Source organism: Cetorhinus maximus, chromosome 1 (assembly GCF_964194155.1).
Source record: "Cetorhinus maximus chromosome 1, sCetMax3.hap1.1, whole genome shotgun sequence".
NCBI classification, from domain to species: domain Eukaryota; kingdom Metazoa; phylum Chordata; class Chondrichthyes; order Lamniformes; family Cetorhinidae; genus Cetorhinus; species Cetorhinus maximus.
In genome coordinates, this window is record NC_135879.1 from 4215326 (window position 1) to 4240767 (window position 25442).

Consider the following 25442-nt stretch of genomic DNA (forward strand, 5'->3'; position numbering starts at 1 on the left):
TTTGAAGCGTAGTCACTTAGGCAATGTAGGATCCCAACAACCATCATCTTGCAAGTTCCCGCAAGCGCACGGAGGTCAGAACCAGATTTTAGTAATGTTGGTTGAGGGATAAATATTGGCCAGGAAGCCAGGGAAAAATCGCCTGCTCTTTTTCAAAATGTCGCCATGGGATTTTTAGGGACATCAATATTCCCAGCTAGTAGACGCAATGATCCTGGGGGGGGCCTAAGTTTAACGTCTCCCCTGAAAGATAGCACCTCCAAAAATGCAGCACTCCCTCAGTGTGACAGCCTAGGTTTTGAGTGGGATTTGAACCCACGACCTTCCAGTTCATGAAATTAGGGGTGGACAGCCTCGCCAGCAACACCCACACCCCAGAAAGAATAAGTTAAAAAAAACAATTCATTGGGGGGAGATGGTGATATAGTGGTAACGATAGCGATGATCCAGAGGCCCAAGCTAATGCTCTGGGCACAAGGGTTCAAATCTCAATGTGACAGCTGGTGGAATTCAAATTCAATGAATAAATCTGGAATTAAAAGCTAGTCTCAGTAATGGTGACCATGAAACCATTGTTGATTTTTTTGTAAAAACCCATCTGGTTCACTAATGTCTTTTAGGGGAGGAAATCTGCCGTCCTTGCCTGGTCTGGGCTACACATGACTCCAGACCCACAGCAATGTGGTTGACACTTAACTGCCCTCTGAAATGGCCTAGTAAGCTACTCAGTTCAAGGGCAATTAGAGATGGGCAACAAATGCTGGCCTTGCCAGTGATGCCTACATCCCATGAAAGAATAAATTAAAAAAATTCAGAGACAAGATCAATACTCATTGAGTCAGGTCTAATGCTATATCCTTTCAGTTTTGTTAAAATTCCTGTAAATCATTTTTCATTTTCACCAATATCTCTAAGTCCTATTTATAGTGTAGAGATCAGAACTGTGCACAGTACCCAATATAAAATAAAGGTACAGCTCTAAAGGTGTTGCAAGAGAAGAGGGACATTTGTGTATGTGTACATAAGTCATGGTGGCAGGACAGGTTGAGAGAGCAATAAATAAAGCATATAGTATCATGGGCTTTATTAATAGGGGCATAGAGTGCAAGAATAAGGAGGTTATGATTGAACTTGTATAAGTCACTAGTTCAGCCTCATCTGGAGTATTGTGTCCAGTTCTGGGCATCGCGCTTTAGGGAGGATGGAAGGCAATGGAGAGAGAGCAGAAAAGATTCACAAGAATGGCTCCAGGGATGAGGGAGTACAGGTATGAAGATGGATTGGAGAAATTAGGACTGTTCTCCTTGGAGAAGGGAAGGCTAAGAGAAGATTTGATAGAGGTATTCAAAATCATGAGGGGTCTGGACAGAGTAGATAGGGAGAAACTGTTCCCACTCGTGAAAGGATCAAGAACCAGAGGGCACAGATTTAAAGTCATTGGTAAAATGAGCGATACGAAAATAAATTTTTTCACCCAGCCTAGTGGTTCAGGTCTGAAACGCACTGCCTGAGAGTCTGGCAGAGGCGGGTTCAATTGAAGCATTCAGTAGGGAATCAGGCGTGTTATCTGAACAGGAAGAATGTGCAGGGTTACAAGGAAAATGGCACTAAGCGAATTATTCATTTAGAGGGCTAGTGCAGGCATGATGGGCTGAATGATCTCCTCCTGCGCTGTAAAGATTCTGTGATTCAGAACTCCAATTGCAGAAGTTAGGTGCAAAAAGTCAGGGAGAATTTTTACATTAAGTGGGTTCAGTGCATATCAACTTAAGAGACAACAAGGTCTACTTCTGAGGAGAGGAGATGTGTGAAGTGAAGATTAATAGATGGTTTGAGATCATTTAAAAAGGAACTGCCTTATTGAACTAGATCATCTTGCTCCTAATGGCTCTTATTTTCTTATATTCAACAAAAAGAGAGAGAAAGAAATTAACTAGTGACTTGTGTCATATCCACTCCCTCAGGAAATCCCTAAAAAGTTACTTTTGAATTGCTGTCACTGTTACTACATAGGGAAACAGAGAAAGCAAATTGCAATGAGAATGCCAATTTTTTCAACACATAATTGTACCTTAAAAAAACCACGAAGGACACTATCATTACAAAATCTTAATTGCATCAACGTGTTTTGAAGGACCTTTGATCTGTCGATGTGTAGAAAGCATCCGAGCTGATGGTGATGCCAAGTGCTTAAAATAAAATTGTGCATAACATCAAAATAATTGGTGGAACAACAATCATCATAATCATCATAATCATCATCATAATCATCATCATAACCATCAAAATCATCATCACAATCATCAAATTCGAATTCAGTAGGAAGCTCATCAAGGTTGACAATAACATAGTTCTCAGTAGAGGCATCACTGCATCCATTAAGAGCATCAGTGTTCCCAGCAGAGGCATCAATGTTCCCCCTAGAAACATCAATGTTCCCAGTAGAGGCAATGTTCCCAGTAGAGGCATCAATGTTCCCAGTAGAAGCATCAATGTTCCCAGTAGAGGCAATGTTCCCAGTAGAAGCATCAATGTTCCCAGTAGAGACAATGTTCCCAGTAGTGGCATCAATGTTCCCAGTAGAAGCATCAATGTTCCCAGTAGAGGCAATGTTCCTAGCAGTGGCATCAATGTTCCCAGTAGCGGCAATGTTCCCAGTAGAAGCATCAGTGTTCCCAGTAGAGGCAATGTTCCCAGTAGTGGCATCAATGTTCCCAGTAGAAGCATCAATGTTCCCAGTAGAGGCAATGTTCCCAGTAGAAGCATCAATGTTCCCAGTAGAGGCAATGTTTCCAGTAGAGGTGTCGATGTTCCCAGTAGAGGCAATGTTCCCAGTAGAGGCATCAATGTTTCCAGTAGAGGCATCAATGTTTCCAGTAGAGGCATCAATATTCCTAGTAGAGGCATCAGTAATCCCAGTAGAAGCAATGTTCCCAGTAGAAGCGGTGTTCCCAATAGAGATATTAGTATTACCAGTAGAAGCATCAATGTTCCCGGTAGAGATATCAGTGAACTCAAGAGACTGACAAATATTCCCAGTAGAGGCAATGGTCCTGGCAGAGACACCAATATTCCCAGCAGAGGTATCAATATTGCTATTAGATGCATCAATATTCCCAGTAGAAGCAATGATCGCAGTAGAGAAAGCAGTACTGGTATTAGTGCTCCCAAGAGAGGCACTGATGTCCTCAGCAGAGGTTTCAGTGTTCCCAGTAGCAGAAAGAATTTCCTGAATAAATCGATCAGTTTCGTCAAGGTATGTAGCGACTCTATTATAGTCAAACACCATTCTTTCATCAACGATTTCTCCCTCCTGGAAGAAATCAGGTAATATCAGAATAAATGATTTACAAAACAACCTCACTAAAACTTTAGACTATTAATATTCCCTAAACTGGGACAATGACAATAATACTTACTGAAATTCGCACGTGGGACAGTTTCCTGAAAATTTTAATCTTAGTTTCCATATCGAAGATGCAGGAGTAGGGAATTAATTGTAACAGTGCTTTCTGTGCAAAAACATGAAGTTAACAATTCAGATTTATATTTGATCATGAATATCTATTAATCCTGGATTAATTGCCCTTCAAATTATTATTTCCTTGAACACAGAGCGGCTCTATCAAAGTAAGAGGATAAGTGCCATAATTATTGATTGGGATTTGGGGATAATTCTTTCCTTATCCTTTTAACAGATTCCAAGAATTAACTTCATTTATACTTGTTTCAAATTATTCATCTTAAAACTTCATACAGAATTGTACACATTTAGCAGTAAATGACTAAAATTAGCTGTGCGGGAAATTACCAGGGAAAACCAGGACCAGGACTTATCCAAAACTATTCACATTACCTGGTCTGGATGGTAGGCAAAAGTACTAACTAAATGAAACATTACATCTCTTGTTATGGTCTGGTTCCTGCTAGATTGAACACTTGATCCTTAAGATGTGAACAAATTGCTAGATGGGGATGAGGGGCCTTCTTAAATAAGAGTGTAAATCATCCAGACCCTTTAAGGTATCAGTAACAGAAACTACAAGCCCTGGAAACCACTTAACCTTGTGTAAATAAACATTGGGTCTTAACTTCTGAGCTCCCCAGCGCTGGATTGGGGGGGTGGGGGTGACCCCAAAGATGAGCTGGGGCATCCCCTTCAGAAGTTTACACATGAGGTTTGCATTGCAATTGCCCCAGAAGTGTAAATTTCCTCTGGGCAATTGCCCTGCACTAGGAACCATCCGAAAGCGTGATTTAAATTGCAAACTTCAGGGGGAAAATTCTCCCTCCCGCTGGGGGGTGGTGGGGGGTTGTGCAGAGGTGGGCGGAGGCAGGCGTGAACCCGATCAGCGCTCCCAATCGAGGACACGCCGCCATTTCACGCCTTAATTGGCCCGCCCGTCTTGACGAGCGCCCGGAAGCGCTGTACGGGCAGTGGGGGGGGGGAGGGGAGGGGGATTTCCTGAGTGGTTCCCCGCGCTCTTTCACGCATGCACACGAAAGAGCGCAGAGACCTCCCTGAGGCACCTCCGAGCCTCAGGGAGACCCTTTGGACGTTTGTAAGTTTAAACAAAGGAAGGAAAAAACTTTTGAAACTTGTCCCCTCATGTGACACTGTCACACGAGCTGGGACACGTCAAAGAATGAATGTAAAATTTTTAATTACATTTTAAAACACTTCATAAAAACTCATCCCGCCCGTAGACGAGGTTTCATGAAAAATGCGAAGGCCGCCTGGGCTCTTCACCTGCCCCCCCGCCAACCTTAAGGTTGGACGGGCAGCTCAGTTAATTGAGTTAATGGCTATTTAAATGGCATTAATAGGCCTCTGACAGTTCAGCAGACGCACAGCCAAGTCCGATGCGCCCCCGCCGAACTGACAATTTAAATGATGCGCGGTGATGTTGGGATGTATGCCCCACCCCCACTCGCCGACTGGAGAAATCTGCCCCTGATGTTTCCGACAGGGTTACACAAATAGTTACCTAGAAAAGGTTAGAAGAATTAAAATGACTTCTAACTTCTGGATAACTATTGCACAGACCCAGACTAACCCCACCACACCCCAAACCTCCAGGTGTCGACCCCACCCCACTGACTACCCCCCACAGGACTCTCCCACCCACCCCCACCACCCAACACCCTAGGAATCTCCCACTACCCCACACCACAGGATTCCCCACAACCCCACAGGACTCCCTACCCCACCCCTGACCTCCTAGGAGTCTCTCACAACACCCCTGCCTCCCCACAGGATTCCCCACACCTGCATGGGACTCCTCCCCCACAGAAGAACCACCTCGCAACCCCACCACCTTCCCCAAGGCCTGACCCCCCCACCCCACCCTCGGAGGCCTGACCCCCTCATCCGTGGTCCAAGTTCCCTACCAAGGCCCAACACCCTCCCCCACCTCTGAGACCCAACCACCACCACCACCTCCCCCCCCACTGATGCCTGACATGTTCAGGTCAAAGCTAGGGTCACTTTGCAGCCATGTCTCTGTAATGACTATCATATCACACTCACTTATTCCTATTTGTGCTATCAATTCGTTCATCCTGTTACAAATCCTGCGAGCATTCAGATGAAGAGCCTTTAATTCTGTCTTCTCACCATTTTTCCCTCCTCTGACCTCATTTGCTGGTGCACTCTTATGTTTGTATGCTCTGCCCCTTCCTGTCACACCCTGGTTACCATTCCCCGTATTGCTACCCTGAACTATTGCCTTGCCTTATCTCTTTAACTTTCCAAATCACCCCTCATGTGAATCTTACTCCCACTATTAAGTTCAAAGCCCTTGCTACAGCCTTAGTTATACGATTTGCTAGTTCACTGATCTCAGCATAGTCCAGGTGCAGACCGTCCCAATGGGGCATCTCCCACTTTCCCCAGTACTGGTGCCAGTGCTCCATGGATCGAAACCCATTTCTCCCACACCAATCTTTCAGACACACATTCAACTCTCTGAGTTTATTTACCCTCTGCCAATTTGCTCGTAGCTCAGGTAGTAATCAGGAATTATTACTTTTCTGGTTCTGTTTTTTTAATTTAGCCCCTAGCTGCTTATAGTCCTTCAGCAGAACCTCTTTCCTTGTTCTACCTATGTTGTTGGTAACCATGTGAACCATGACAACTGGATTCTTCCCCTCCCACTCCAAGCTCTTCAATAGCCCTGAGGAGATATCCTTGATCCTGGCACCAGGCAAACAACACAGCCTTTAGGACTCACACTCGAGGCTGCAGAGAACAATAGTTATCCCGCTAACTATACTATCCCCTACTACAACTATATTCCTTTTCACTCCCCCACTTGAATAGCTACCTGCACCATGGTGCCATGGTCAGCTTCCTCTTGCTCCCTGCAGTCTTTGCTCTTGTCCACACAAGCTGCAGGGAACATCAATTCTGTTGGACACTTCCAAGGCCTAAGGCTCCTCCATTGGCTAACTTCTCGATTCCCATATCTGCCTCTCTTACAGTCACATTCTCCTGTCCCTGACCATGAACCAAATTGAAGTACCTAGCCTAAGGGATGTGACAGCCTCCTGGACCAAAATGTCCAGCTAACTACCCCATTCCCTGATGCATCGCAGTGTCTGATGCTCAAAATCCAACTCACCAATTTGGAGTTGAAGTTCCTCGAGCTACCGACATTTACTACAGATGTGGTTGCTGTGGATCACACAGGCACCAGCTACCTCCACATGCTACAGCTGCAACACACCACCTTCCCTGCTATCTTTATTTTGTTTTCATTTAGCTAAGTTTCAAGTTTAGAATGGCACTCAACAATTATCCATAGTTATATTATGGAGTTTAAATTTAATGTAATACTTTGTACCTCCTCAGTACTGGTTCAAACTACTGCCCCAGTTTAGAGGGGGAAAAGAATTTAAAAGTCAACAGTCACCTACCCGCTCACCTAATTAATGCCTCCGAGCTCCAGCTCTCAGGTCTCACTGTCGCTGTCTCCCTCTCTTGGACCTTCATTGCCTCTGTGGCTCCCTTTCTGGAACACCCATATTTTGTAAAAGGCCAAACAGTGCCTCCGTCCTCACTCCACCAAATTACCTCACTTACCAAATTGCTGGATTTTAGCACTCAATCTCGCTGCACTCAGTCTCTAGCTGCCACCTTCATTCGAGTTGATCCACACCATTCCGCCTATCTTATCTCAGCCTTTCAGCCTACCTTTCTATTGGCTTTTCTCTCATGTATCTGTCTGGTTTCTCTTTAAAGGCATTTATGCTTTTTGCCTCAATCACTTCCTGTGGTAGCAAGTTTCACATTCTCACACCAATCTCCGAGTAAAAATTATTGGATTTAATAGTCCCTATCTTGTGCTTACGGCATCTAGATTTAGGATTTTCTAAAACTAAGGCCGGAATTTTCCAGCCCCTCAGGCCTGTGAGATCTTCCAGTCCCGCCAATGGGAATGGAGTTTTCAATGGCTCACCACCCTGCCATGGGGGAACCCACCGTGGGAGGGGGGGTGGAAAATTCCAGCCTAAGAGTCTGCAATATGAGCAGGTCCCAAGAGGTCAAATTCAGGCAAGATTAGGACTTATGAACATATCTTAATGGACTAATAACCTCCAATCAAAGAAATATTTCCGAGAGTTTCGAAGAACGAGAGGCGACCTAATTGAAACATATACAATTCTTAAAAGCCTGGACAAGGTGGATACCCAGCAAATGCTCCCCCCCCCGCCAGCTGGAGAATCGACAACACAGTGTGGCAATTTCAGAATAACCATGTTGGGCTGAGAGGAGGAGAAATTTCTTCACTCAGGAGGTTGTGTGTCCTTTGAATTCTCTGCCTCAGAGAGCTGTGGGAATGCTCAGTCATTGAGCAAGTTCACGTCAGAGGTTGATAGGTTTCTGGGTACTAAGGGGTACGGGGATAGTGCGGGGAAGGTGGAGCTGAGGTAGAAGATGAGCCGTGATCCTGTTGCGACAAAATGTTGTTAATCAATTTTCTGAACTCACACACGAAATGGAAGAACCAGTGAAGACCTCTGCTGGAAGTATGTAGAAACCGTTCTCCTGGATTTGAAAACCTGCGGAGGAGTTTATCTGTGGGCAGAATGGATTGAAACATAATTTTTCTACAATATTTTAAGCTGTTTACATTTAAAATAATCCCCACTGTTTGTGGGATCGTGCTGTGTGCAAATTGGCAACCGCAACTTCTTCATCCCAACAGTGACGACACTTCAAAAGTACTCCGTGGGCAGCGAAGTGCTTTAAGGTGTCCTGAGGTTGTGAAAGTATTTATATCAATACAAGTTCTTCCTTTCCGAACACTGTGGTGGAGAGGGAATGAGAAGCACGCAGAGCTATGTAGGGCTTACGCTGTCGGACTTGATGGAGTTTACAGAGTCAGTGGGATTGTGGTTGATTAGTAAGGGCCTGGTGGGCACATGTCACAAACGTGCCTGCTCCATGTCTTTGGAAACTGCAGTGCCCAGCAGTCAGTTTGAGCGGGTGGTGCCCAAGGGCAGGTAAGACTCAACAACATTCCTGTGGGTCTGGAGTCACATGTAGGCCAGACCGGGTAATGATGACAGATTTCCCTCCCTAAAGGACATTAGTGAACTAGGTGGGTTTTACGACAATTCAGTAGTTATATAGTCACCATTGCTAATCTAGCTTCTGTATTCCAAATTTATTTCAATTTCCACAACAGCCCTGCTAGGATTGGAACAGGATTATTAATCCAGGCCACGAGATTACTAGTCCAGTAACATAACCACTGTGTGACTACACACGTACATTTGCAACTGGAAGCTAAGAGGCTGATTTTCCCTGGCTGGAGAGTCTTGACCAGGGGGGGCACAGGCTCAGGATAAAGGGCCTGGCATTTACATCTGAGATGAGGAGAAATTTCCTCACTCAGGGGGTTGTGAATCTTTGGAAGTCTCTACCCCAGAGAGCCGCAGATGCTCAGTCATTGAGCGTATTCAAGGTTGAGATTGAAAGACTTTTGAATACTAAGGAAATGGAGGGACTTGGGGGATAAGCTGGGAAAGCGGAGTTGAGGTAGAAGATCAGATAGGGGCCGGGATTTTCAAGTGCCACTTGTTGCGGGGGACTGGAAATTCCCGTCCGAAGTCAACGGACCTTTGGCTGGTCCATCAAATTTTCCGCCCCTGCCTGCGACAATCCCCGCCACAGGCAGGACTGGAAAATCCCGGCCAGGATCTTACTGAATGGCGGAGCAGGCTCGACATATTCCTGCTCCTATTTCTTATCTTCTTAACTATCTGGAATCATCCATGGGCAGAATTTTCTGCCTGTCGGGCCCGACCCAATCTCCGGTGGGCGGGGAGCCGATCCCCGCCAGAGAAGTGGGCCCCACCGCCATTTTACATGGGCGGGCCAATTAAGGTCCACCCAGCATGACGTCCGGCGGGAAACACTATGCGCTCCCTGTGCGGGCGGGGGGGGATTCCCCAAAAGCGAGACTGTGCTATTTCACACATGCGCACGATAGAGCGCACACCTCCCTGAGGCTAAGTGCAGCCTCAGGGAAATCGCTGACACTTTTAAAAAGATTAAAAATAGAAAAAAAAAAATTCCCTAACATGTCTCCCCCCGTGTGACAATGTCACATGAGTTGGGACATGTTCATAATTTACATAATAACTTTACTGAAATGTTTGAAACCCGACATGAAACCTCATCCCACCGCTGGATGAGGTTTCATGTTTTATCTAATTCCCGCCGGGGCTCCCGGCCTGCCCGCTGACCTTAAGGTTGGACGGGCAGGTCCATTAATTGTTTAAATGATCCTGTCAATGGCCTCAATTGGCCATTGACAGGTCGGTGGGCGCGCAGCTGATTTTGCTGCGCCCCCGCCTTCCTGAAAATTTAAATGGGGCGCAGTGACATCAGGGATTCCGCCCGACATCACCACGCGTCATTTTACACGTCAGCAAGCGGGCCCCGCCCCCTCCTCACAGATGGCAAAATTCTACCCTATGTGTCTCATTCGCAAATCTATAAAATGAGACATTTTGGATTTTTGACCAAGCTTAAACAAGTGATTTCACTTTGAGCTCCTTCTGTGAAAAGGGCAACGTTAGAGGAACATCTGTAAATATTCAACAGGTGAGGAGAAACTCTCATTATAAATATACGATGAAGGAAAGAATAGAGAAAGGCTAATAGGATTAGATGAAATAGGGTAGGAGGAGACTCCTGAGGAGCACACACGTTACAGTCGCAGGATGATTATGTTACTGGATTAGTACCAGAGACCTGGACTATTAATCATACAGATATGCTCAAATCCCATTACTGGGATTGGGAAATTTAAATTCATTTAGTTAAATAAACCTGGAATGAGAAGCTAGCATCAGGAATGGTGACCACCTGGCTTGTTGGAAGACTCATCTGGTTCATTAATACCTTTTACAGAAGAAAATCTGCCAACCTTGCCCAGCCTGGCAATATGTGTGACTCCAGACCAACAGCAACATGGTTCAGTCTTAACTGCCCTTCTGAAATGGTCTAGCAACACCACTCAGTTGCATCATAACTGCGAGAAAAATCTATTATCCACGTGGACAGCTGCAGTACCGACAGCTCACCTCCACCTTCTCAAGGGCAGTTAGGAATGGGCAGTAAATGTTGGGCTTCAACAGCGATGCTCCCACACATCCCGCGAATGAAGGATAAAAAATGTTAGACAGATACAGAAGAGGTCAGAACACCACACCCACAGGCGAGCTCACCTTGTAAAGTCTTTGTAAGATATCCAGACAATTGCACAGCTGATCAGGAAATCCACTTTGCGCTCTAGACACCTCTTGAAGAAGTCTATGAGATGCACTTTTATACATCATCACAAGTTTCATGAAGAAAAATTCATTGAGGTGACTCCACCAAGATTCTGATTAATAGATCAGGAAGAAGCAAAGAAATACAATCAGATAAGACCCATTTTGATTTACCAGCATCTCAAAAGTTAAACAAATTGGTTTGAAATTCAGCCAAACAAACCAGGGGGAACTCCTAGCTCTTCTTTGAAAAAAAATGCCATTAGGATTTTTTTTGCGGTTCCAACAGTGCAGCACTCCGACAGTACTATACTGAGGTGTCAGCCTGGAAATTGTGCGCTAGCACGGGGTTTGAACCCACAACCACCTGACTCGGAAGCAAAGGCGCGACCCAGTGATAAAAGGTGACACATTTTTTTAAAGCAAAATGTCAAAGGATATCGAGAAAAGGGAAATGGAATGAGAACAAGTGGGTGGTTCCTTCAGAGAGCCAGTACAGGCACCAGGAGTGAAATCTGTATGATAAAATGCTGCACGTTAACAGGGGTAGTTTACACGCTGAGGGAGGGAAGGAATTTCAGATGGGAATCCTGGAAGTTCAGCTTTCTTTACACACTGTCAAATTTTCGGGCATCTTTTGGCCTTCATAAGTTCCCCACCCGGAGTTCAGCCTGATTGAGACACTTGGCTTACAGTCGGATGGGGTGCATTCCAGAGCAGGCTGCAAGACCAGGTAGGTACAATCAATGACCCAGGGGTGGGGTTGGTGATGTGCCCAGTCCCAGAGCTGGGGGGTGGGGGTGGGTAACCTCTGAGCCAGATGACATTTATAGCGGTGGATCTGATGGAGAAAGAGCTTGGGAGGTCGGGGAGGGTAGAGCGAGAGGGGTGGGAGCCTGCTTCTCTTGGTCCACAAGCAGTGCTATAAATCCATCCTCACCTCCCTTCAGCTCCTGGGTTTCCCGAGGTTTGGGTAAAGCTGCAAAGCCCAATTAAAGCAGAGGCTGCCGGAAAAACAAATAAGAAAGTCTGAGATAGGGGGAGGACAGGCGATGTTAATTTTTTTTATTCATTCATGTGGATGTGCGCATCACTGGCTAGGCCAGCATTTATTGCCCATCTCTAATTGCCCTTGAGAAGGTGGGGGTGAGCCACCTTCTTGAACCGCTGCAGTCCCTGTGGTGTAGGTACACCCACAGTGCTGTTAGGGAGGGTGTTCAGGATTTTGACCCAGTGACAGTGAAGGAACGGCCGATATATTTCCCAGTCAGGATGGTGAGTGACTTGGAGGGGAACCTCCAGGTGGTGGTGTTCCCATCTATCTGCTGCCCTTGTCCTTCTAGGTGGTAGTGGTCCCAGGTTTGGAAGGTGCTGTCGAAGGTGCCTTGGAGAATTCCTGCAGTGCATCTTGTAGGTGGTACACACTGCTGCTACTGTGTGTCGGTGGTGGAGGGAGTGAATGTTTGTGGATGGGGTGCCAATCAAACGGGCTGCTTTGTCCTGGATGATATCGAGCTTTGGGGAGTCAGGAGGTGAGTTACTTGCTGCAGAATTCCCAGCCTCTGACCTGTTCTTGTAGCTACAGTATTTATATGGCTAGTCCAGTTCAGTTTCTGGTTAATAGTGACCCCCAAGATGTTGAAATTGAGGAAATCAGTGATGGTAATGCCATTGAATGTCAAGGGGTGATGGCTTGATTCCCTCTTGTTGGAGATGGTCATTGCCTGGCACCTGTGTGGTGTGAATGTTATTTGCCAGTTGTCAGCCCAAGCCTGGATATTGTCCAGGTTTTGCTGCATTTGGACATGGACTGCTTCAGTATCTGAGGAATTGCAAATGGTGCTGAACGTTGTGCAATCATCAGTGAACATCCCCACTTCTGACCTTATGATGGAAGGAAGGTCAGTGATGAAGCAGCTGAAGATGGTTGGGCCGAGGACACTACCCTGAGGAACTCCTGCAGTGATGACCTGGAACTCAGAAGATTGACCTCCAACAACCATAACCATCTTCCTTTGTGTTAGGTATGACTCCAACCAGCATAAGGTTTTCCCCTTGATACTCATTGGCTCCAGTTTAGCTAGGGCTCCTTGATGCCACACTCGGTTAAATGCTGCCTTGATGTCAAGGGCCGTCACTCTCACCTCACCTCTGGAATTTAGCTCTTTTGTCCATGTTTGAACCAATGAGGTCAGGAGCTGTGTGACCTTGGCGGAACCCAAACTGAGCGTCAGTGAGCAGGCTATTGCTAAGCAAGTGCCGCTTGATAGCACTGTTGATGACCCCTTCCATTACTTTACTGATGATGGAGAGTAGATGGGGTGGTAATTGGCCGGGTTGAATTTGTCCTGCTTTTTGTGTACAGGACATACCTGGGCAATTTTCCAAATTGCTGGGTAGATGCCGTGTTGTAGCTGTACTGGAATAGCTTGGCTAGGGGTGCAGCAAGTTCTGGAGCATCAGTCTTCAATACTATTGCCGGAATATTGTCAGGGCCCATAGCCTTTGCAGTATCCAGTGCCTTCAGCCGTTTCTTGATATCACCTGGAGTAAATCCTATTGGCTGAAGACTGGCATCTGTGATGCTGGAGACCCACGGAGGAGGCCGAGATAGATCATCCATTCGGCACTTCTGGCTGAAGATTGTGATAAATGCTTCAGCCTTATCTTTTGCACTGATGTGCTGGGTTCCCCGATCACTGAGGATGGGGATATTTGTGGAGCCACCTCCTCCAGTGAGTTGTTTAATTGTCCACCACCATTCACGACTGGATGTGGCAGGACAGCAGAGCTTAGATCTGATCCATTGGTTGTGGAACCACTTAGCTCTGTCTATCGCTTGCTGCTTATGCTGTTTGGCACGATTGTTGTACCTTTACTGGGCTGAGGTCTCATTTTTAGGTATGCCTGGTGCTGCTCCTGGCATGCCCTCCTGCACTCTTCATTGAACCAGGGTTGATCCCCTGGCTTGGTGTTAGTGGTAGAGTGGGGGAATATGCCGGGCCATGAGGTTACAGATTGTGTCTGAGTACAATTCTGCTGCTGCTGATGGTCCACAGCGCCTCATGGCTGCCAGTTTTGAGTTGCTGGATCTGTTCAAAGATCTATCCCATTTAGCACGGTGGTAGTGCCACACAACACGATGGAGGGTATCCTCAATGTGAGAATGGGACGTCACCTATGGCAGGTGCTCTGTCTGGTTTCGTTCCTTATTGACTTGCTTTTAGCAGTTTGATACAGTTGCTTGCTAGGCCATTGCTACAGTCAGACCAGGTAAGGACAGCAGATTTTGATTAGACTTCTAATTCTAGATATTGTATTCAGTTCCCATTCAATCATCTGCCAGGGTGGGATTAGAACCCTGGTCCCTAGACCGTTACCCTGGGTCTCTAGATTACTAGTCCAGTAACAACACCACTACGCCACCGCCTCTTCTATGACAAATGGGTTGATGGTGTAAGTCAAAAGAGGCTGGTAATGGGACAAGTAAAGAAGCAGAAGATGAGTCTTGTGGAGCTGTAAATAACTTATTCCAGCTCTGATGAAAAGTCATTGATCTGAAACGTTAACTCTATGGGCAGAATTTTCCCGTCGGCGATTTGGGGGCGGGGCCCGCTCGCCGAGGGGAAAACGACGCGGAATGACATTGGGAGGAACCCCCAACATCATCCCGGTCCCTTTAAATATTGAGGAGGGCGGGCCAGTTAAGGCCATTGACAGGATAATTAAGCTTGTTAAAGGCCCTGCCCATCCGACCTTAAGGCTGGCGGGCAGGCCAGGAGCCCCAGGGGGCTTCTGAAAATACAGGAAACCTCATCCACCGGCGAGATGAGATTTCATGTCTGTTTTAAAAAACTTCAATGAAGTTTATGTGCTTCTTATTAACATGTCCCATCTCGTGTGACATTGTCACATGAGGGGGACATGTTAATAATTTTAATATTTTTCTATTTTTAAAGATTTTTACACTGTCAGTAATCTCCCTGAGACAGGACTTTGCCTCAGGGGGCAGTGTGCTCTTTGACAGTTGGGGAATCCCTCCCCCATCCGCCTTAATTTGCTCGCCCACTCAAAATGGCGGCGGGCCCCGTTTCGGCGGCGGAGTTTGGCTGGCCGCCCGCCGCCGAGCTGGTGGGGCCCGCCCGCCCATCAAGGTAAAAATTCTGGCCTGTATCTTTCTTGGCACACACTGCCTGACCTACTGAGTCGTTTCCAGCATTTTCTGTTTTCTGGCATCTAATTAATTTAAAGAGAACTTGGAATATAAGGCTAGTTTTAGTAATGGCGACCATGAAACTATCATCGATTGTTGGAAAAACCCACCTGGTTCACTAATCTTCTTTAGGGAAGGAAATTGGCCATCCTTACCTGGCCTGGCCTACATGTGACTCCAGACTCACAGCAATGTGGTTGACTCTTGGCAATTAAGGATGGGCAACAAATGCTGGTCACCCACATCCCATGCATGAATTTTTTTAAAATCTGCATTATTTTGCCTTTGTATTGGAAGCCGGTGGTTGGTTCTGGAGTTTGTGTAATTTCAAGGGGCTGGTTAGCTCAGTTGGCTGGAAGGCTAGAGTGTGGCTCAGAATAGCACCAACAGTATGGGGTTTGATCCTCATTTCAGCCGAGGTAGATTTGGAGCCTGCCTCCTCGCCCTCCCCCGTAATAAAATCATGGCATAAGCTATGGTTCAACCGCCCTTGAAAATCAAGGATGCTACCTGGAGATCAAGAAGGATAATTTCTGTCACACTCACCAAGAATCTCCAGTTGGCTTGCCTCAAGTGAGGTAATAGCTGAGCTCAGGAGACTTGTTAGCTTCACAACATTGCTTTGCTCGATCAGAACATCTATGAGCTCCGGCAGAACCAAATAGACTCGAAGAGCTTCCACACCAACAGGAGATGTAGATAATGAAGGGATCAAGTTATTCTCTACTACATTCGTTACCTATTTGAAAGGAAACATTGGAATATGAGGAATACATAATCAACCACATCAACTTGAATTTATCTAGCACCTTTGTTGTAGTCAAATGTCCCAATTTCACAGTAGCGCCAACAGACAAAATTTGGCACCAAGCCACAGAAGGAGATATGAGGACAGGTAACCAAACACTTGGCCATAGAGATAGGCTTCAAGGAGCATCTTAAAGGACAAAAGAAAGATGGAGAGATTTTGGGAGGGAATTCCAGAGCTTAGGGCCTTGATAGCTGTGATAAAATTCACCTCACTATTTGATGATAAGAAATTATAGAAGGAATCTTGCTTTGATCCATGGAATCAAACAGCACAGGAGACCACTCGATTCACTGTGCTGGCTCTTTGAAAGGACTAACCAATTAGTCCCACTGCCACTGCTCTTTCCTCATGGACCTGCAAATTGCTCATTTTCAAGCCTAGAATCCCTCTGGTGTAATCTCGAACATTACCTCCTGTAGAAGTCTGGGATTTTTCCCCAATTTCTCAAACCACACGTTCACTGCTGACATGTCAACTCCTGAGGCCTCTCTGCTCGTTTTGAAATGGTCATCGTTGCTGTTCCAAAACCAGAAGTAAAACAAGAGTTAATGTCACACAACAGTTGACGTTATTAGGGTAGATTTTGCAAGTCCTCATGTTCCAGGACTCTGACCTCGTGACAGTGAAAGAATGACAATCTAGTTCCAAGTCAGGATGATGTGTGACTTGGAGGAGAGCTTGTGGGTGGTGGCATTCCAATGCTGCCCTTGTCCTTCCAGGTGGTGGGGATCAGAGGGTTGGAAGGTGCTGTCATACAAGGCTTGGCGATTTACTGCAGTGCGTCTTGTATATAGTACATACTGCTGACCAATCTCCAGCACAGATCTGAAAATCACACTAAACCCACTGCCAGGATTCACATAAAGGACATCCCATGATGGCCATAGTATCAGCTGTGGTTTTCTGGAGAGCAATCTTGCCAGTGAACCTCAAAAGCCTTGGGTTTAAAGTCCAACTGCAGACGCTTGAGCTCAAAACCCAGGCGAACACTCCCAGCGCAGTACTGAAGGAGTACTTGTCGGAGGGACCAACTTTCAGGTGGGCCCCACCTGCCCTCCCAATTGTATATAAAAGCTCCCATGGTACTATTTCAGAGAGGAGCAGGGGAATTCTCCCTGGGGTCCTGGGACCGATATTCATCCTTCAACCAACATCACTAAAAACAGATGATTTTATTATGTTGCTGCTTTGGGGAGCACAAATGGGCTGGCGTGTGTTTTCCTACATTAAAACAGTGACTGCACTTTGAAAGTTCTTCACGGGCTGTGAACTACTTTGAGATGTCCTGAAGCCACTGATTTTTGGGGGGTCAGACATATGTCAGGTGTCCTTGGAGTGTGGAGAGCAACAACAACAGTGATGTTGGTGCTTTTTGGTCAGAACCTGCTCTGAGAAAACAGGCGGGGAGTGCAGGTGGTTCCAATCCAATCTCATTTCAAACAGGGCCTTACAGCTGGCAGGGAAATGGAATTTCAAATTGCTTCCTCCGGAACAGATTTGAGGCCGGCTCCAAGGTATAAATAGACATTCGGGTAAATTTAGTGACTTCATGCTCTCAATAAGGAGCAGAGGAGTTGGAGGAGGCCACTCAGCCCTTCAGGTCTGTCCTGTCATTCAATGAGCCTCATAACTGATCTGGATCTTAACTTCAACCACCTGCCTTGGTTCCGAAACCCTTAATATCCTTGCCAAACAAAACTCTTAGTTTTGAAATTTTCAATTGGCCCCCAGATTCAACAATTTTCCAGAGGAGAGAGTTCCAGGTTTCCACCCTCTGTGTGAGGAAGTCCTTCCTGACATCACCCCCTGATCAGCCCGGCTCCAATTTTAAGGTCAGAGCCCCCAATCCTTGTTTTATTTATTCATGGGATGCAGGCGTCACTGGCAAGCTCAGTTTTTATTGCTCATCCCTGATTGCCTTTGAGCAAGTGGTGGTGAACTACCATTTTGAACCACTGCAGTCCATGTGGTGTAGGTACACCCACCATGCTGTTAGGGAGGGAGTTCCAGGACTTTGACCCAGCGACAGTGAAGGGACGGCCGATATATTTCCAAGTCAGGATGGTGAGTGGCTTGGAGGGGAACTTCCAGGTGGTGGTGTTCCCATGTGTCTGCTGCCCTTGTCCTTCTAGATGGTAGTGGTCATGCGTTTGGAAGGTGCTGCCTAAGGAGCCTTGGTGAATTCCTGCAGTGCATCTTGTAGATGGTACACTGTGTGTCAGTGGTGGAGGGAATGAATGTTTAAGGTGGTGGATGGGGTGCCAATCAAGCAGGAATGCTCTGGACTCTGTCCACCAACAGAAATAGTTTCTTTCTATCTATCCTATCAACTCTCTTAGATCACCCATAATCTTCTATACTCGAGGGAATATAAGCCTAGTCTATACAACATGTCCATTTGGCCCGGGAATTGGGCTGATGAATTTGCACTCCACCCCATCCAAGGTCAACATATCCTTCTTGAGGTGCAGTGCCCAGAGCCGAATGCAAGTAACCAGGTTTTAAATGGAGGGCAGTTTGGAGAAACAACACCAATACCCTACCACTGACCCTCCCTCCCTTTGACCCTGGCTCCACTTCAGAAATGTGAAATCACTTGCCTTGTTTCCAGGAAGCTCCCACTGACGGACGCAGCAGAAGAAAAGATAAGATCAATTTCCCTGTGGAAAATAAAACAACATCATTTTTAAGAGTATTCCAAGATTGCATCAATATTTATTCTAATTGAAAAGTGGTAAATGTAAAATACAAACATTAAAAAGGGTAATTTTATTTTCACAATTTCCGACCTTCCTTGTCAGCTTTACAATCCTCCGAGTTATCTCCATTCCTCCAACTCTGGCCCCGTTAATACACAATTTCCATCACTTCATCACTGGTGGTCATGACGTCAGTTGCCTGGGTTCTAAACTCTGGAATTCGTCCCTAAACCTCTGCCTCTCTACCTCCCTCGCCTCCTTTAAGACACTCCTTAAAACCTACCTCTTTGGACAAGCTTTTAGTCACCAATCCTAATATCTCCTTATATGGCTCAGTGTCAAATTCTGTTTACTAATCACTCCTGTGAGCACCTCGGGACATTTTATTATGTTAAAGGTGCTACATAAATGCAAGTTGTTGTTGATATTAGTGTTCCCTTACTGAGATAACCTCTGTGGATACTCACAACCCCGTATTCCTTCACCCCGCCTAGAGTTGATTTATCTTGAGACTAGATTTTGGATGCTGCCCAGATATTTAATTGTTGTGCCCTTCATGACAAAAGCCTCACGTTTACTCTAGAGCGCTGGCTGGGAAATTGTGGATCTGGAGTGCCTGACTCTCCAAAGTTCCTTTAAATAAATAGATGGGAAAAAAAGCAGGTGCTCTGAGTTCTGTGATTTCCTGCATTTACTGCCAATGCTTGTAAAGACTGCGAATCATTCTGAACCCTGATACGCTCCAGCTGGGAATACCGGTTAGAAATCAGGAATATTTTACCTTTCCCCAGCCTTGACGCTAAATGCAATTTAAAGTACTTGTACTTCTTCCAGCTCAGGATACTGTGTCTGCTGCTCATGACGTGGTCTTCTCTACACTAGGGAGACCAAATGCAGGCTGGGTAAGCGCTTTACTGAACACCTCCGTTCAGCCCGTGAGCGTGACCCCGAACTTCTGGCCATTTGACGTCTTACTTCCCCGTCTCACTCTTACTCTGAGCTCTCAGTCCTTGGCCTGCTGCAGTGTCCCCATGACGCTCAACACAAGCTGGAGGAACAGTGCCTTATCCTCCTACTGGCCACTCTGCAGCCCTCTGTCCTTAACAGGGAGTTCAATAACTTTAGATCACGGCCACTAATCCCATTTTCTCCAGGACAGCGGGTGCTGGTAATGGGAGATACCTGCACCACAGACAATGAGTGCAGTTGGGGGTGGGAGAGGGGGATGTTGGTGGGGGCAGGGGGGCTAGTCTGTTACGGGCTGATGCTTGGGTGTGGGGGGGTCCCCTAGCCCTGCACTGTCAGTGGGATGGTTCGCACTCCTGAGGTCTCCCCATCTTTCCCCACCATATTCTTGGGGCACGGAAGCCTTCCCCCTTGCCAGATCTTTCCTCCCCCTCCTCTATTTCGCTGCTGTCATTTACACATTCCCTGGACCTGCCTTTTGTTTCTTCCCTTGTCCCATTGCCAGCACATTTTGCCTCACGTTTTGTCAAATTGTTGCTCCTGCCTTCCCCTATCCCCAAACCCACCCTTTATACTTTCCCTCCCTCCCCAGCCTTCTCTCCTGTCTTTGCATTTGCTGAAATTCTGTTAATTCACTGAGCATCAGTTCTGATGGTAGGGTAATGACCTATTTCTCTCTCAGCCTGTCTCATGGATGCTGCCAGACCCGCTGAGTATTTCCAGCATTTTCCGTTTTTATTTCGGATTTCTGACACCCGTAGTATTTCGCTTTTGTCTTCGTATCTTTGTTTTTTTTTCCTTTTTGACATTTGCCTGATGATCACTGAAAGCAATGAAAATCAAAGTTAACGTTTTTAAAGAAAGGCACGCTTACTCTTTGATATTTTCCCACAGTTCCTCATCATCTGTTGCACTCCATTTGTCCAGGAGCGAGTCCTCCATGGTGGCAATTCTATTCACGAGAACGAATGGATATTGATCTTCAGGAGAAACTGGAACCTACAATTAAATAATAGATGAAGGATTGTATTTTACTGGGCAGATCACTGACGTGAGACACTGGCCTAAAATATGTTGTCAAAATAAGGTTAAAGGCACTCGCTGTTGTTCATGCACAATTGGTCCAACAATTTGAAAGGAGGAAAAGATTCCCCGTGAGTTGTGAATGGCCACTAGTTGCTAGACAATTTGCTTCACGCTACCATTAGTCTCGCAAAAACAGCAGCTCACCCACAACCTCACTGTAAGTTTCAAACAACGCTGTATGTCCACATTAACTGCCCATTAAACTCGCCACAGAAAGTCACGGCTGGTATTTAACAGCGTAAGGAATCTTTTTTAACGATGAGGTTTATGTTCCTGTAATTTTACCCAAACCTGTCCAGCCCAGAAAGGAAGTAATTAAAACTACGGGCTTGAATTTTACCCTCAGGGTACCTCCAAAGTCAGCACGGCCGGAAGTGGACGTAAAACCCGCTCTCGGCCGGGATCGGGCTGTGAACACGATCTCACACTGGCTGGCAAATTAACGGCATGAAACACGCCCAGAGAAAAGTTCAGCACTGCCGGTGGGGGGGTAGGGAGAGGGCGGGCGCTGATGTCACTGCGGGTGCTGGGTGAGCGCTTCCACTGAGGTCCCTGAAGGCAGACGGATGCCCCCCTAGGGAGCTGCAGACCTCCACAGAATAAAAGAAAGCACAAAAATGCTGCAAAAAAGAAAATGTCCACGCAACGACAATCAAGTGGTAAGGTTTGAAAATAATTATTTTGAACTGTTTAATGTCATTGCTTTAAATATAAGGGAGTCTACAAAAGTTGCGTGTCCATAAAACAATCAAAATAAAAATAAAGTGCTGGGAATACTCAGTCTGTGAATATGGTAACCTCCCCCAGCCCTACAACCCTCCGAGATCTCTACACTCCTCCAATTCTGGCCACCCGAGCGTCCCCAATTTTAATCACTCCCCTATTGAAGGCACGGCCACCAGTGGTGGGGCGATTAAAATTGGGGATGCTCAAGTTCAGCTGCCTAGACACTTTTTTTTTCGAAAAATATACTTTATTCATAAAATATCTGAAAGAACATTACAAACCATTTCTGGACACTATGCTCTGGAATGACCTCTCTAAACCTTTCCGCCTCTCTCTCTCTCTCTCTCCCCTCCTTTAAGACGCTCCTTAACACCTACCCCTTTGACCAAGCTTTCAGTCACCTGTCCTAATGTCTCCTCATGTGATTCAGTGTCAAATATTGTTTGATAGTTGCTTCTGTGAAAAGGCGCGAAATGTTTTACAATGTTAAAGGTGTTATATAAATGCAAACTGTTGTTGTTAGCATGGGGTGTCACCGATAGCCTATTAGGGATACTGCGAGCAGCACTACCAACAGGAGGTTAGTGGTAATGCGCAAATCAAGCAGAAGTGCTGAAACTTGAAGGCTGTTAGCGTTTGAAGACTTGTAGATGGTATTTTATTCACCTCAAGGTGATGAGATGAACTGATTCTAACTGATTATAATTATTAATAATATTCGTGGTTCTCATGCAAATGATTTTCTGATCGGAACTTCTGGGGAGCAAGACTCGATGTTGGGGAGCACGGACATAGATAAAGTTTACCCGCTGGAGTATATGCTCGTTCAGGACTGGGTGGCGGGATTACGTGCTCACGTCTCTGCAGTGGGGTTTTAAACCAGGAGCTGTTTTTGGTTTTGCCACTGCCGGGTGCTGCACTCCATCAGAACTCGAGGTCATCCAAAACTCTGCTGCCTGTGTCTTAACTCATAGAAAGTCCCATTTTCCCATCACCCAGAAGGGAAAAAAAAACAGTAAAAACTGGGAAATAAGAATACTGGTCTGAACTGGACTTGTGTACCTTAAAATGGAACACCAGTAAACATTGGGAAATAAGGCTACTGGTTCAAGCTGTTTTTCTCCTCCTGGGCACCCCCTGTGCTCGTTGAGCTACATCGGCTCCCCAGGGAAGCAATGTCTTTAATTTTTAAATTCTCATCTTTGTTTTCAAATCTCTCCCTGGCCTCGTCCCTCCCTATCTCTGTAATCTCCTCCAGCCCCGCCGCTCTCCGAGACCCCTGCATCCTCTAATTCTGGCCTCTTGTGCATTCCCAGTTATAATTCCTCCATCATGCCTTTCAGCTGCCTGGGCCCCAAGCTCTGGAATTCCTTCCCTTACACCTCTCTGCCTCTCGACCTCCTTTAATTTCCTCCTTTAAGCCACTTCTTTAAACCTACCTCTCTGACCAAACTTTTGGTCATCAGACCCAATATATCTCCTTGTGTGGTTTGGTGTCCTACTTTGTTTTGTAATGCTCCTCTGAAGCACCTTGGGGGTGTTTCATTATGTCAAAGGCGCTATATAAATGTAAGTTGTTGTTGTGGTTGTTGAACCCGATAACGCTAGAGCCTTACTGAGAAACCGGTTACCGACAACACAGAGAATACCTGCGGGGGTCAACAAAACAGTGGAGGTCTTTAAACATGCTAAATTCCTTACCACATCAACACGGCACAATGCAAAACTCTGCTTTGCTCCGGCAAAAATCCTTTTGACCACTGGCTGGATTATACAACCTGAGAAGAACAATAAAGAAAGAAAGGTTTACATTTATATAGCACCTTTCATGACCTCAGGATGTCCCAAATTGCCCTTCAGCCAATTAAGTACTTTTGACGTGTAGTCCCTGTTGTAATTTTGCAGCCAATTTGCGCACAGCAAGATCCCACAAACAGCAATGTGATAATGACCAGATTATCTGTATTTTAATGAATATTGCTTGAAGGATGAATATTGAACAGGACACCGGGGAGAATGCCCTTGCCCTTCTTCAAAATAGTGCCATGGAACCCCCCCGAGAGGGCAGACAGGGCCATGGTTTAATGTCTCATCTGAAAGACGACAGGTCCGACAGCGCAGCACTCTCTCACTACTGCTGCTAGCCTAAATGATGTGCTCAAACCTCTGGAGTGAGACTATGAACTTCTGACTGAGAGGTGAAAATGCTACCCACTGAAATCCAGCTGACAATTAGTTGAATCCAGGATCAGTACGCACTAGCACTGGATATCTCCAATAAAGATCCAGATTTGGAATGCAGATAGTATACCTTTCACTTTGTAACTTCCCTTTCATTGAGGTAAAGAATTTCATCTCCAGACAATATATGATCTGCTCTGTGTCTCCCATAACTCATATAGCCCTATGCTGGCCACAAGAGCAGGTCAACTCACCTCCTGACTCCCCAAAGCCTGTCCACCATCTACAAGGCACAAGTCAGGAGTGTGATGGAATACTCCCCACTTGCCTGGATGAGTGCAGCTCCCACAACACTCAAGAAGCTTGACATCGTCCAGGACAAAGCAGCCCGCTTGACTGGCACCCCGTTCAACACTTTTGGCACTCCCTCCACCACCAACGAACAGTGGCAGCAGTGTGTACCATCTACAACATGCACTGCAGAAACTCACCAAGGCTCCTTTGACAGCACTTTCCAAACCCATGACCTCTACCATCTAGAAGGACAAGGGCAGCAGACAAATGGGAACACCACCACCTGCAAATTCCCTCCAAGTCACACACCATCCTGATTTGGAAATATATCACCGTTCCTTCACTGTCACTGGGTCAAAATCCTGGAACTCCCTCCCTAACAGCACTGTGGGTGTATCTACACCACATGGACTGCAGCGGTTCAAGAAGGCAGCTCACCACCACCTTCTCAAGGGCAATTAGGGATGAGCAACAAATGCTGGTCTTGCCTGAAATGCTCACATCCCTTAAATAAATAAAAAGCACTAAAGGGCTCAAAACCTGCACCGGTTTCGTAGTTAATTGGTATACACTTACCAAAGTAAAACTACCCCTGAAATGAAGGCCTAGCAAGATAAAAATTCATCACCGGACTGTAGGATTCGGAAGGCCGACAGTCAGATTCAGTCATTAATGTCCCTTGACGAATCATATTGTTCAAAGAATGCGTTTAGAGTGGAGGAACGGGAACTGAGCAGCATCCCCATTTTCCCACTGACCAACTGGGAAATGGAGAGCTCCACAGTTTTGAGGTCCATGAGGAAACAAAAGAGTTATGAGTAGCAGAATTTAGGGTGCGTCTTGACTTCAACACATTGAACTGGGGCGATGAACTATAAACAATGAACAGCGGAAGGGGAGGAGGACATGTAACCCCACGACCCTGTTACGCCAACATTCAATGAGATCACGGCTGACCTGTGACCTAAGTCCATGGGCTGAATTTTCCCCCCCATTGGTGGGGGATGGGGTTGTGCAGGAGCAAGCGTGAACCCAATCAGCGCCCTCGATCAGGTGAGCACCGCCATTTTACGTGGGCGGGGCCAATTAAGGCCCACCCAGTGTGACGCACACCCGGAAGCGCTGAGCGCTCCCTGTGCGGGCGGGGGGGGGGGGTGGGATTCTCTGATTCATGCGCGTGAAAGAGTGCAGAAATCTCCCTGAAGCACAGAGGTGTTCTGTTGAAGGGTCATGAGGACTCGAAATGTCAACTGTGCTCTCCTCCGCCGACGCTGCCAGACCCGCTGAGTTTTTCCAGGTATTTCTGTTTCTGTTTTTGTTTTGGATTTCCAGCATCCGCAGTTTTTTGTTTTTATTTTTGCCTCATGGAGATTTGTTTAAATTTTAAACATCAAAATAAAGAAATGAAAAACTTTTAAAACACGTCCCCCCATGTGACACTGTCACATGAGCTGGGACATGTCAATGAATTTTTTTGAAACTTTTTATTGAATTTTTAAACCCTTCATGAAACCTCGTCCCGCCCGTGGATGAGGTTCCATGAAAAATGCGAAGGCCGCCTGGGCTCTTCCCCTGCCCCCCTAACCTTAAGGTTGGACGGGCAGCTCAGTTAACTATTTTAATTAGTTTTTAACAGGCCTTAATAGGCCTTTAACAGTTTGGTGGGTGCGCAGCTGAT

The 25442-nt window shown here is 46.2% G+C and overlaps 1 protein-coding gene across 1 annotated transcript in view; it reads right to left on the reverse strand.

Annotated features, from left to right (window-relative positions):
• LOC144688816 (putative E3 ubiquitin-protein ligase HERC4) overlaps positions 1–25442 on the reverse strand; it is a 60562-nt gene that overhangs the window by 15708 nt on the left and 19412 nt on the right. The window contains exons 9-17 of the mRNA XM_078555787.1: positions 22991–23067; positions 20352–20476; positions 18413–18472; positions 16223–16328; positions 15548–15740; positions 10744–10901; positions 7994–8080; positions 3420–3512; positions 2072–3313 (exon numbers count right to left, since the gene is read on the reverse strand). Of these exons, the coding sequence (XP_078411913.1) occupies positions 2072–3313; positions 3420–3512; positions 7994–8080; positions 10744–10901; positions 15548–15740; positions 16223–16328; positions 18413–18472; positions 20352–20476; positions 22991–23067 (2141 nt within the window). The remainder of the gene's footprint in view (positions 1–2071; positions 3314–3419; positions 3513–7993; positions 8081–10743; positions 10902–15547; positions 15741–16222; positions 16329–18412; positions 18473–20351; positions 20477–22990; positions 23068–25442) is intronic.